Source organism: Pipistrellus kuhlii, unplaced genomic scaffold (genome assembly GCF_014108245.1).
Source record: "Pipistrellus kuhlii isolate mPipKuh1 unplaced genomic scaffold, mPipKuh1.p scaffold_m20_p_11, whole genome shotgun sequence".
Lineage (NCBI taxonomy): Eukaryota > Metazoa > Chordata > Mammalia > Chiroptera > Vespertilionidae > Pipistrellus > Pipistrellus kuhlii.
The window spans coordinates 28,473,402-28,485,511 of NW_023425416.1; the positions used below are offsets into that span (position 1 = coordinate 28,473,402).

Sequence of the window (12,110 nt, forward strand, 5' to 3'; positions counted from 1 at the left end):
CTGACCTAACAGATGTTCCTTCCTCCCCTCCCAGATGATAGAAATGCTACAGTGGGTTTTTCTGCCACTGCCAGGCCCCGGGGGACCTGCACATGGCTGGGTCAGAAGCCAAACACTGCAGTTAGGGAGATAAGCAGCACTTCTGGGATCCCGAGAGACTGCCTGGTTCTCGTAGCCACAGCAGAGGTTCTCAGGGCATTTGCAAATGAGGGCGGGTGAAGGAGCGAAGCAGGCAGGGAGGAGAATCCAGGGTTGTCACATTAACGGGATCCTGCTGGAACTTACCCAGCAAGGCCCAGGGATGCTAACCATCCTGCAAGGAGCTGGACAGTCAGGCACACTCTCCAAAAAAAAAAAAATAGTCATGCCTGTGACAGACACTGGGCAATGGCTCATTTGCACCCCCTGCTGCCCGGCTCCTTAGAAAGCCACTTCCTCAGCAGCCTCCAGGCTGAATGAATGGGAATTAAACAACATGTGACCAATGACAAGGCAATGTTTCCAGAAGAACGCAGGCCAGTGAGAGGAGCATCCGTCTTGCACGCACTTGCTCCAATCCTTCATAGATGGCTCTGGTGTCCGTTACACTCCTGAGGGCCAAGAAAGATGTTGGAGCTGGGAGGTGAGAATTCACGGGGCAGGGACAGGCCTCCTTCTCGGTGCCTGGCAAGAACTCCCCTGCAGCCCAGCCGGTGTAGACTCAGGTGCCTGCTCTGGGTCCCTCTCCCAGGGTCTGCCTTTCACTCCTGTTCCCACATCTCATCTCTCCTGTGGGCTTTTTTGTTACCTGCTGTCTCCACGTGAAATGTATTTAGAGGAACCTGGCTCGGATGCCGTGGCTGAACCCCCCTCTCTTCTTGTTTTACAGTCGGGAAGACGTCTCTGATCACGAGATTCATGTACGACAGCTTCGACAACACGTACCAGGTGAGGTCCCGGAGACCCTGTTCCCCGTCACTGCAGCCTGTAGCCAGGGCAGCTGCCCGGAGACGATGCTGGTCTCTCTCTGGGGCTTGCTGGTCCTGAGATGAGAATAGGATGTTCCCAGGGCCCAGCGCATTGGTTTTGCCTTGAAGGAGCCTCCCCTCTATGCACTTGCCCCAGCCCAGTAACAACTCTGAGCCCTTCGGAAGGTGCAAACCTCGGCAAAGGAAATGTTTTCCAGGAGAGAAAGGACATGTTTCAGTCTGCGTCACCTTGCTGCCCGTGGGCAGGTCTAACATTACAGGGTTTGGTTACGTGGGTGGGTTGTCACCTGGAAGAGGTTGGACAAGATGCAAAATAATGGAGGTGAAATAGCAGCAGGAGAACTTGTTCCTTGAGCATGGTTATATTTGCTGGACCTCATGCATGGGCATGCACACACTCAGGCACACAGATGCACACAGTTGCTGAGGCTCTCTCTTCCCTGAGGAGGTTGATGTGATGGGCTTGTACGGCTCTACGTGGGCAGGAGGCTGGTGGAGTGACCCCTGGCTCCTCATGCTCACGGTGGTCTGGGGTCAACCAGTGGCCCAGAAGGAGCTCCAGGTGGCCCAAAGGCTGAGCTCTTGGGGGTCGGTAACATTTCATTTACCTGGCACGGGTGACAGAGAGGTTTGTGCAAATGAAGTGGATTTTCCTTAAAATTATAGCTCTTTGCAAAAGGCACCACATTTAATCATTTCAGTTATTTTTAAGGAAAAAAAAAAAGTTTCTTCCTCAAAGCAGAGACAAATAAGATGCATTTTCTAAGCCTGTGGGACCTGTGAGGTACCAATTCCAAGGCGTGTACGTAGATTTTATTTGAGAAGAAGGCAGGCAGGGGGGTGTAGTACTTGTGTATATTTAGGGAACACTGATGAACAAAAGGAAATCAACTTACTCCTGCAGGACTTCCTTGACTGCATCAACGTGTGGTCTTGGGCCAAAAGGGGGTGTAGTGTGCAGAGTCCCCTAGATGTATCTGGCTATGGAATCTTTGTCACCGAGTCCTGACAGGGGACATATTTGTAGAGCACACTGGGGAAGGCTGGGTCAGAGGTCCCTCTGCCTTCCTGGACTGACCCAGGATGCGGAGCACAACTCACTGCCCACTGCAGTTCCAGTCTTCTCTTCAGTCTGGGTCTTCCCCTGGACTAGTCACCGTCTTTGCCCCAGATACAGCCCCCCTCTCTGCCTCTCTCAAATGTCCTGCTTTTCCTCTGCAGTCGTCTGAAATGCCGGGGAACTAGTGGACTTGATGGAAGGGTCAGAACGTGAGGCTCTGGGGGAGGGGCCCTGGGTGACATGCACAGCCCTAGGCACCGGCTTTGGGAGGTGGTCTCAGCCTCACTGCCTTCGTTATATGCGTTCCAGGCCGGGGCTTTGCACCAATACAGCCTTGGCAGAGGCCAGGCCTCCCCACAAGGGGAGTTCTACCACACGGATCTGCATCTGGGATTCCATCCTCACAGATTTCCGTTCTGGAGTATGACCTAGTATTCAGTGTGTGTGTGTGTGTGTGTGTGTGTGTGTGTGTGTGAGAGAGAGAGAGAGAGAGAGAGAGAGAGAGAGAGAGAGAGAGAGAGAAGAGATTCTATTTGAAATTTTGAATTATCGAATACTTATTATGCCTCTTGGTGTCCCATTGACTTCAGTGAGACACTTGGCTGTTTGGGGTTCTTGGCAGTGGTGGATGGTGACAGTGACCTTTGCAGTGTCCTCATTGCATGAATCACCTCCTCCCCATGTAGTTTGAGTCCCTCAAAAATCTCAGCCCACCTTTCTCCAGTGTCCGCTTGCTCACTGCTTGTCCCGGGGTCCAGAGGCCCACTTGCTGGCCGCTCCCCACACAGTGGCACTGCCCCAGCCCCACACCTTGACTCATGGTATCCTCTCTGCTGGAACTCCCTGCCTTCTCTGCTGTGAAATATTCTTGTGACTCATCAAAGCTCAGAGCATGTTTGCCTGTGTTCCGCCCCCTCCATGGCACCCTCTCCCTTATCACGCTGCCCTGGGCTCTCGTGGCCTCCTGACTCCACAGGAGCTCCCTGTGCTCTGGCTCCTGGGTGGGCTCTGGGCATGGCTGGGGCCACGACCTCTCAGATCCACCACTGTGCATGGCCCCAGCCCCAGGCCTGGCCGTAGCTGGTGTCAAACGCCTGTTGGTACCAACACTCTCTGCCTTGGTTTTAGACCCACCACACTGAGAGGCAGAGGCCCCATGTCACTGTGGTGAGAGGGGAGCAAGCCAGGTGCCCTCGCACTGCAGGCTTTCTGACTTCTTTTCCCAGCAGGTAGAGTTTCTTCCCTGAAACCCTTTAAGATGGTAATTAGGCTAGGAGGCCAGGGCTCCAATTCCTTGTGCACACAGGCTCATCTTAATGAATTCTCTGGAGAACAAGGAAAGGGGGAAGTGTTATTTTGTTTGCTTTTCTTAACTCAGTGGCAGAGACATTTGGAAAGTAGACAAGATCCCCCAGGAGCTCTGGGGGATGTTCCTTGTTGTCCCCAGCATGGTGACTACTCCCAGCTACCCCCATGCACAGCCCACCCATCGGCCAGGACCGCCCTGCAGAGCCTGCCGCCAGCCCACCTCAATTAGCTGAGGTGCCCAGACAATTCCCAGAACCAGTCCCCGTGCCTTCCCTCCCATCCTTTCTGTGTGCCTCTGGCTCTGCCTCCTGCCCCCTCCCTCCACTCATTCTGACAACAGATGTTTGTCAAGTGCTTACTTGCTTGGAGAGAAAGTAGGAGAAAATAGAATCTGACCCCACCTTCAGCCTTGCGTGGAGGGTAGGGGGCGGGAGGGTCAGCCTCATGTGGGTGGCAGTCAGCCCTCCCTCTGCCTGGGGCTGAGCATGCTGAGGCCTTGAGGGGCTGGCATGAGGACGCACCTCTCAGGGACCCTATCCACCTGGCAGCCTGTGGGCCCCTGGAGAGCAGATCTGCTGCTGCTGCCTCCTGCCTGGCACTCCCCTCAACACACCTGCACCTTGTTCTCCTCTTGGCACATGCATCCCAGCCTCTGCCACTCTGCTCACCACCCCACCTAATCCACTCACTAGAAGCAAAAAATGAAATTGACGAGCATCCTGGTGAGAGTCATAGATTCACAAATCTCTTGTATAAGCCCCCAACTAAGAAATTATTTTCAAAATTTGCGATGGGAGAAACCTCCTTGTACCTGTGCTGTGATGAGTCTTGACCCCCTGTGGCCAGGCCTCCCCTCTCATAGGCCAGCGAAACACACCTGCGGGCCTGGTGCGTGGGCCGCCTGCTTGAAACCTGCACTAGAGCCGTGTGGGTGGTCTCAGGCCTCTGCAGGTGGCCACTGGGGGTGGGAGGGAGGATTAGGAGGCAGCGAACTCCAGGGTTTCTCATGGGTCCTCTATCTTGGCTGCACTTTAATATTTCTTACTGGGAGTATGGGCCAGGAGATTCACAGGCCGGCTCAGTCATTGGTACTTTTTAAATCTCAGAGGTGATTGCAATGAACTTGTAGACAAGGCTGGAGCTGCTGGACCACCCCTGGACCGTGCGCCCACCTCAGCACAAGTTAGGAACCCCCAGGAGAGGGTCCCGGCCTGCTGGAAGTTCCCTCGCTGCTCCCCGGAGTGGAGGAGCATTTCTGGAGGAACACGGAGCTTTACCTGCCTTGGGGCACGCCTGGGGACCCCGGGAGCCAAGGGAAGGGGACAGAAGCTGAGTCCTCGGAGCCCTCACACGCGGAGCAGTTGCCTGAGGAGCTCTCACCCCTGGCAACCTGCCTGCGCTGCCCGAGGCTTTCCTCTCCAGCCCCCAGGTCTGTGTGAGTTCCCAGGAGCTGCCACAACACATTACCACAGACAGGGAGGCTTAAAACCACAGGGATGATCCTTCCACAGTTCTGGAGGCTACAAGTCTGTAGTCAAGATGTGGCAGAGCCACGCTCCCTGCAGAGGCTCTGGGAGAGGATCCTTGCCTCGTGCAGCCTCCGGGGCTGCAGGCCTTCCTTGGAGCGGGGCTGCGCAGCCCTAATGCCCGCCTCCATCTTCATCTGGCCTTCACTTCTTGTCTCTGCGCATCCTCTTCTCTTCTCACGAGGACACCAGTCATTGGATTTAGGGGCCCACTCTGAATCCCAGATGATTTTTCATCCCAAGAGCCTTAACTGATTACATCCACAAAGGTCCCCTTTCCAGAAAGGTCACATGCTGAGGTTCCAGGTGGACAGAATTTTCAGGGACACTCTTCAACCCGATGCTGGGCTCTGGCACCTCTCAGTCTGATCCCACTCTTTTGGTGAGCATGTACAAATTAGGAATGTGGTCCCCTAGTACAGAAAGCTGACCAAGTGGCTTAAACAAGGAAAGGTTTTGCCTTCCCAGATGCAGGAAGTCGTGGTGAGACCTGAGGTGGCACAGCTGGGCAGTGATGCCGTCAGACCCAAGGCCCTTGCTCTCGTGCTGTTCCACCTTCTTGCTGTGTGGGTTCTCGTCTTCGGGCAGGCTTGCTGTTGCTGCTCCAGACAGCACGTCTGCATCGAAGGCAGCAAGAGCTGCCTAGTGTGGCTCAGAGGTTGAACACTGACCCACAGACTGGAGATCCTCCAGGGACCAGGAGGTTGCCGGTTTGATTCCCAGTCAGGGCACATGCTCAGGTTTGCAGGTTCGATCCCCTATCCCCAGCAGAGGGTGTGCAGGAGGCATCTAAAGGATGCTGATGTTTCTCACTGATCTTCTTTCTCTCCTTCTCCCTTCCTCTCTCTCTAAAATCAATAAAAACCTATTTTAAAAAAAGAAAGAGCTACCCTAGAATACCTTCTCCCTCCGAGCAGATTGTGGCTTTTGTCTTATTGGTCAGAATTGGGTCACATCATCACCCTTAACCTCTGGAGAGGCTGGAAAAGCAGAATTTTGCTTTTACAGTCTCTAGGCAAGCAAGGGAATAAGAGGTTGCCAGTGGGTAATGGGTGGCATCTCCCCAGGGCCTGCCAGTAGCTACTGGTGAATCCCCAGTAGCTCCATTTTATAAGTTGAATGGACCCATGATGCAATTCTCTGCCCCATATCTTAGTAATCCTTCCTAATTCACTTTGTAGGTTATACTTAGGTAGCTCTATTTTTTTTTTAAATAAATATTTATTGCTCATATTTTAGGTAGCTCTTAGACAACCTCAAAGTCCATCACCGGGAGCATCTTTTGCCCTAATTACTAAAGGCAGCTTATGCATAACATCTTTATGTGACCCTTCAGGAGACTGCTCAGGGATCCGTGAGGGGATTGACTGGTTTTGATGAAATGTAACCCCTTGTTTAAAGTTGGAAGGTGCATGTTGTTTGGTTGATGTTTCAAACCACAGTCAGGAAATAAAAGAGCAATCAACAAATATCCCGATGAGTGTTGACTAGCACAAGCTTCTCTCCTCTAAGAGGAAGTGGCCACCAGGACTGTGTAGACTTTGAAGCTGAGGTTCCTGTGCTGTAGCCTCGTACCTAGCACCCCCTTCCCCAGAGCACATAGCTGCTGGCAAGGACAGACCCTGCCCAGCATGTTTTCCAGGGACTACTGTCTTCTTCCCCACAGCACCCGCTTGCCAGTCTGAATGCTTAAGTTTTGCCAACCTCATTTGCATGCTAATTTGCATGACTTTCTCCTGGTACTCTCATCTAATGGTTGGTGGTGTGGAGCCCAAACAGCAGCTCCATTGTCAAGGGCTTGTCAGGCCCGGCTGCTTTCTGCCACTTAGGGATGCTTCCCCAGCCATGGGCCAAGGCCCGGCCAAGACTACAAAAAGGCACACATCCACTCCTTTTCATAACTTCTCTTCCCCGAGAAGAGAGTCTTGAGTCAATTTATGCAAATTACCATGCAAATTTCCGCCGCCGACTTTATTACTGTGTCTTGTCAGACTGTGGAGGCAAAAATATATTTCATAATAAATGCACATAGCAAAGAAGATTTCAACAAGTGCTGCAGGGAACATCTCTTTCCTCGGGGATCCGCTAGGCGATGGAAGCTTCTGTGCAGATGGAGGCGTGTCATGTGCAGTCTGCACTGTGTGTCTGAGCCCCCGTTGACACTGTTTAATGCCACCTTTAGAAGATGAATGTGGACGTGGCTATGAAATCTGGGCTTGTTAAGTTCCTCGTGTTTTGTATAAAATAAAGCGCCTGCCATTTTTTATAAGCAGTCCTGTTTGCGAGCAAGATGATATTAAAGGAATAAATAAGCATTGCCAGGTTTGGGGCAACCTAATCACAGCAGAGTGCAGCCCAGCTTCCCCGGGGGGCATTCCAGAGGCTCCTGCAGCACCACTGAGGAGGGAGGGGATCGTAATGACCATGGACTGGCAGGGGAGTCCCCAAAGTCAAGCCTGCTGTTCATTTGTCTGGATATCCTCTTTACATCCCTGTGGCTAGTTACCAGCAAGAATAATTCAAACCAGCCCTGGCTGGTTTGGCTCAGTGCATAAAGCATTGGCCTGTGGACTTCAGGGTCCAGGTTCGATTCCGGTCAAGGGCATATGCCCAGGTTGCAGACTCGATCCCCTGTGGGGAGCATGCAGGAGGCATCTGATCAGTGATTCTCTCTCATCATTGATGTTTCTTTCTCTCTCCTCCCTTCCTCTCTGAAATCAATAAAAAATATATTAAAAATAATAATTTACTCCATACCTTATAAATGGGAATGAAGTACAAAGAATGAATGCTTTGACCAAGACTCTAAGGCCATGGTCGGCAAACTGCAGCTCGCAAGCAACATGCGGCTCTTTGGCCCCTTGAGTGTGGCTCTTCCATGGCCTGGGTGAGTCTATTTTGAAGAAGTGATGTTAGAAGAAGTTTAAGTTTTAAGAATTTGGCTCTCAAAAGAAATTTCAATTGTTGAACTGTTGATATTTGGCTCTGTTGACTAATGAGTTTGCCGACCACTGCTCTAAGGCAATATAGAAGAGGGATGTGGTCTCCTCTAGAACCCTAGAACCTCATTGAGGGTCAGCCTTTCCTGAAATTCCTGAAACACTAGGATATTAATAGGAATTATAAGCACAAAGATTCCCAGGGCACAAAGAAGGTTGGGAAACGTTGGGTTACATGAAATTGTTCACATTTTTTCAGAGCAGGATGTTTCTGGACTTATACTATGCCAGTGTGCTTTATGGTTCTTCACTAGGGGCTAGAACAAGCATGTCAAACTCCAAGGCTAACATGGGCCAAATAAACAAGGCATGTGGCCCAAGGGCCATGAGTTTGGCATACTTGGGCTAGAGTATGCAGCCTTTCCCAGAAACATCTGGTCACAGTTCAACCAGAACTCTTGTAAAGGAACAAAGGAAATCTACAGTCTTAATGACAATGTGTAGGATATAACTAAAAATTACTAGACATAGAGAGTAAAATTCATATTCAAGAAAAAAGGAAAGGCTTGCTTTGTACAGGAGCAAAGAAATACTTAGAGCCTGGAAAGATGTGGGGATAAGGCTGGGCACATGTAGACAACTTTGCAAATATGTTATAAATCCTGGCTCTGCCACTTCCAGCTGTTGACGCTGGGAAAGTACTCTTGTACTCAGTTTTCTTACCAGTGACATATGAATACTAATGGACATAACCCCTAACATAGGTTATGAGGATTAAATAATGCCCTTAGCACTGGCAAATAGTCAGTACTCCAATGTTTAGTCATTGTTACGGCAGTTATTGTTACGTTAGAGTATAAAACCAAGGAAGGAATTGAAGTGGTTTATTCCTGCAATTGTATAGGAGGATGTTAGGTTGTCTTCTGAGAGTAATTTGTGCTGAGGATGTGGCAGGGGCAAAATAGAGAGGAGAATTTTATGGATGGAAGCAGAAGGTGATCAAGGGCAAGTCACATGTTCTTTAAAGAAAACCCATAGATTTACCATTTCTGGTACTCATGTTCCTTCTTTAAAGATTTAAATTTCCATCTTCAAAATTTCCCCTCAGCCTAAAGCATGTCCTATAATGAGGGCCCACTGCTTGCAAACTAGCACATCTTTCCCTTATCTGAAAATGTTTTTGTTTTGCCTTCATCGTTAAAGGAAGTTTTCACTGGAAATAGAATTCTAGGTTGGCATGATGCTTGTTGTTTCTTTTGGAACTTTAAAGATTTGTTACATTGCCTTCTGTCCTACATTGTTCTGATGAGAAATCAACTGTCGTCCTTGTCATTGTTTCCTTGTATATAATGTGTTTTCTATTTCTGGCAGCTGGTAAGGCTTTTTTCTTTATCTTTTGGTTTTCTGACTATGATACGCTTGGGTGTAGTTTTCTTTGTATTTATCCTGTGTTAGGTTCACTGAGCTTCTTGGTACTATGGGATGGTGTTTCTAATCAAATTGGGAAATTAAAAAAAAAAAACATTTTTGGCTGATTTTGTTTTTATTCTTTTATAAGAGCCTAATTGCATGTATGTCAAATCACTTGATATTGTCCTAGAAGCTCTTGATCCTGTCTTCACTTTCATTACATCTATTTTCTCTCTGTGCTTCAGTTTGAATAATTTCTTTTGGCCCTTTTCAGGTTCACTGATCTTTTCTATTTAAATTCAATGTATTTTTATTTTAGGTATTGTATTTTTTAGTGTTAAGATTTCATTGTTTTCTTTTAGCGTTTTCTTATATTTCTTAAAATTCACCCATCATATACATCTTTTCCTTTATATTTTAACATTTATATCAGTTATTTTAAAGTGCTGTCTGGGTCTAATCCAATATCTGGGTCATCTGGGGTCTGTCTCTATTGATTTGTTGTTTTGATTATGGCTTGAATTCCCTGCTTCCTTACATGTCTAATCCTTTTGTATTATGTAGGGGAGAATGTTGTAGGGATTCTTGGATTCTCTTACCTTCCTTTCAACAGTGTTCAGTTTTATTTTAATAGGCAATTAAATTATGGGCAGCTAATATTTTTGGAAGAGTTACTGTATTTAAACTTTAATAGATTTTTTTTGCTTTTTTCCCTTAGTCATCTTAAGTCCCAAGATGACGTCCATTCTTCCAAAGCTGGCCCTTTCTGGCTTTGTTGCTGGGGAAACCTTCTCACCCAGTTTTCTCACCCCCTGCCCTTTTATATCACTCAACAAACAAACAAACAGACAGACAGACAGACAGACAAACGAAAACCCTGTCCTCATCTTGATTTAGCTCAAACTCACTTCCTCTGAGAGGGACGAGAAGGTTCGCAGCTGAGAAAGGGAGAACCAGGGATAACAGAGCAGGACCCACCTGGCATTTGGCATGGGTGCCCCCCATTTTTCTGGCAGTCACTACCTGGATCACTGAGCACTTGTCCCTTTGCCCAGGACTTTTCACTTTTGACCTGTCTGTGCTTTTCTCTTACAGGCAACCATTGGCATTGACTTCTTGTCAAAAACCATGTACTTGGAGGATCGTACGGTGAGTGCCTGACTTTGGAACCAGGAGGACAGGGGGTGCTCCTTTGGATCTATCACCCGGACCCCTACCGGGGCACCCCTGAGAGCCCATACCTGCCCCCAGAGCTGGCAGTGCCAGCAGCACAGAACCAGGACCTCGCCCACTCCCCACCCCCACCATAAGGAGCTGGCTGCCCCTGCTGACCCCTGCCCTCCCTGCCACAGGTGCGACTGCAACTCTGGGACACAGCAGGCCAGGAGAGGTTCCGCAGCCTGATCCCCAGCTACATCCGGGACTCCACGGTGGCCGTCGTGGTGTATGACATCACTAGTGAGTGTGGTCCTGGCTCACAGGGGCTCCGGGGCCCTAGTGGAGCCCCAGCCAGAGTGTGTGTGTGTGTGTGTGTGTGTGTGTGTGTGTGTGTGTACATGTATACACGCACTCTAATTGTCTGAATGCAGGAAGGTAGGTGCCTGCCAATGGGGGTTACTTGCCTTTGAACACGGCGTGTTTTCCTCTTCCCCGCCCTCCTGTGCCGGTCATGGTTGTGCAGGCTGGCCCTGCTCCCAGCCCCTCTGCACCCTTGTTGGCCCTGGCAGAGCAACTTCTGTGCCTGTGTGTCAAGGTGGGTGAAGACACTGGTCTCTGGACAAGCTTGCCCCCCGTAGCTGTGGCTCTGTCAGCTGGCATCCCAGCCCCTCACCAGGCTCCCGCTAGTCCACACAGCAAATCATGACACTGTCACCTTCCTGGCGGGGTAAATTCTCGCCCCCAAAGGGTGACTCAGCAATGCCAGGGGCTCTCCAGGGCCCTGGGGCAGCAGCTCCACACACCCACACGGGCCTCCTGTGGAAGGCCCAGACCCACTGGCCTGTGTGGCTGTGCTCCAGCCCCTCCTGGGGTCTGGTGTGCCTGCTGCCCCTTCCTACCTTTTCCCTCTGCCAGTGAGGACAGCATCTCACTCCCAGTTCTACCCCCCTTTCCACCTCCAGACCTCAACTCCTTCCAGCAGACCTCTAAGTGGATCGATGACGTCAGGACGGAGCGGGGCAGCGATGTTATCATCATGCTGGTGGGCAACAAGACGGACCTGGCTGACAAGAGGTAGGCGCAGGGCTGGCAGGCTGGGCCCACCCTCCAGGCCTCTGCAGCTTCTCCTGGACCAGGAGTTCTGGGGTGCACGGGTAACGAGCACCCTCTCTGCCTGTCGTCTTCCCATGCATCTTGGAAAGGTACCGGCGGGTTGCTGGAGGCTTTGAAAGCTCCTGGTAGACCCCTGCCCACGTCATCTCTGAGGCCCCACCTCGCATGGCCGGCAGGGGCAGTTCCAGGGTGCTCCTCTGTGCGTGGTTTGCATGGAGCCCATGCACCTGGCCCAGCCCCGCAGTGCACGGTCGGGGAACTGGCCACAACCAGCAACACAGCTGCAGGCTCCTGCCGACTCCTGCTTGTGCTGTATCTCTGCCCCATGACATGCCCGCACCAGTGTGGGTGTGGGTCTGAGGGTCCTGGCCCCACGTGTTCACCTCAGAGGTTCTGGTCTGGCTCTGTGTCTGGATGTGACCCTCTCTGAAAGAGGCTGCTCCAGGGCACAGGGTTGACTTACATACATGTGTCCACTTGCCTCAGGGGACCCAACTTGGTTAAAGGTCATGCATTGTGGGCTTCCTGAACTATACTCTAGCCATTTAAGGAGTGAACTGAATTAGAGACTGTTTTGTTAGAATCCTCTTCCTGCTGTGAAGAAAATGGGGCTCAAAGTCTAGCTCCT

The 12,110-nt window shown here is 50.6% G+C and overlaps 1 protein-coding gene across 1 annotated transcript in view; it reads left to right on the forward strand.

The window, feature by feature from the left end:
* The window catches only part of RAB6B (RAB6B, member RAS oncogene family), a 47,346-nt gene that overhangs the window by 25,595 nt on the left and 9,641 nt on the right, over positions 1-12,110 (forward strand). The window contains exons 2-5 of the mRNA XM_036431424.2: positions 869-927; positions 10,307-10,360; positions 10,564-10,669; positions 11,332-11,443. Of these exons, the coding sequence (XP_036287317.1) occupies positions 869-927; positions 10,307-10,360; positions 10,564-10,669; positions 11,332-11,443 (331 nt within the window). The remainder of the gene's footprint in view (positions 1-868; positions 928-10,306; positions 10,361-10,563; positions 10,670-11,331; positions 11,444-12,110) is intronic.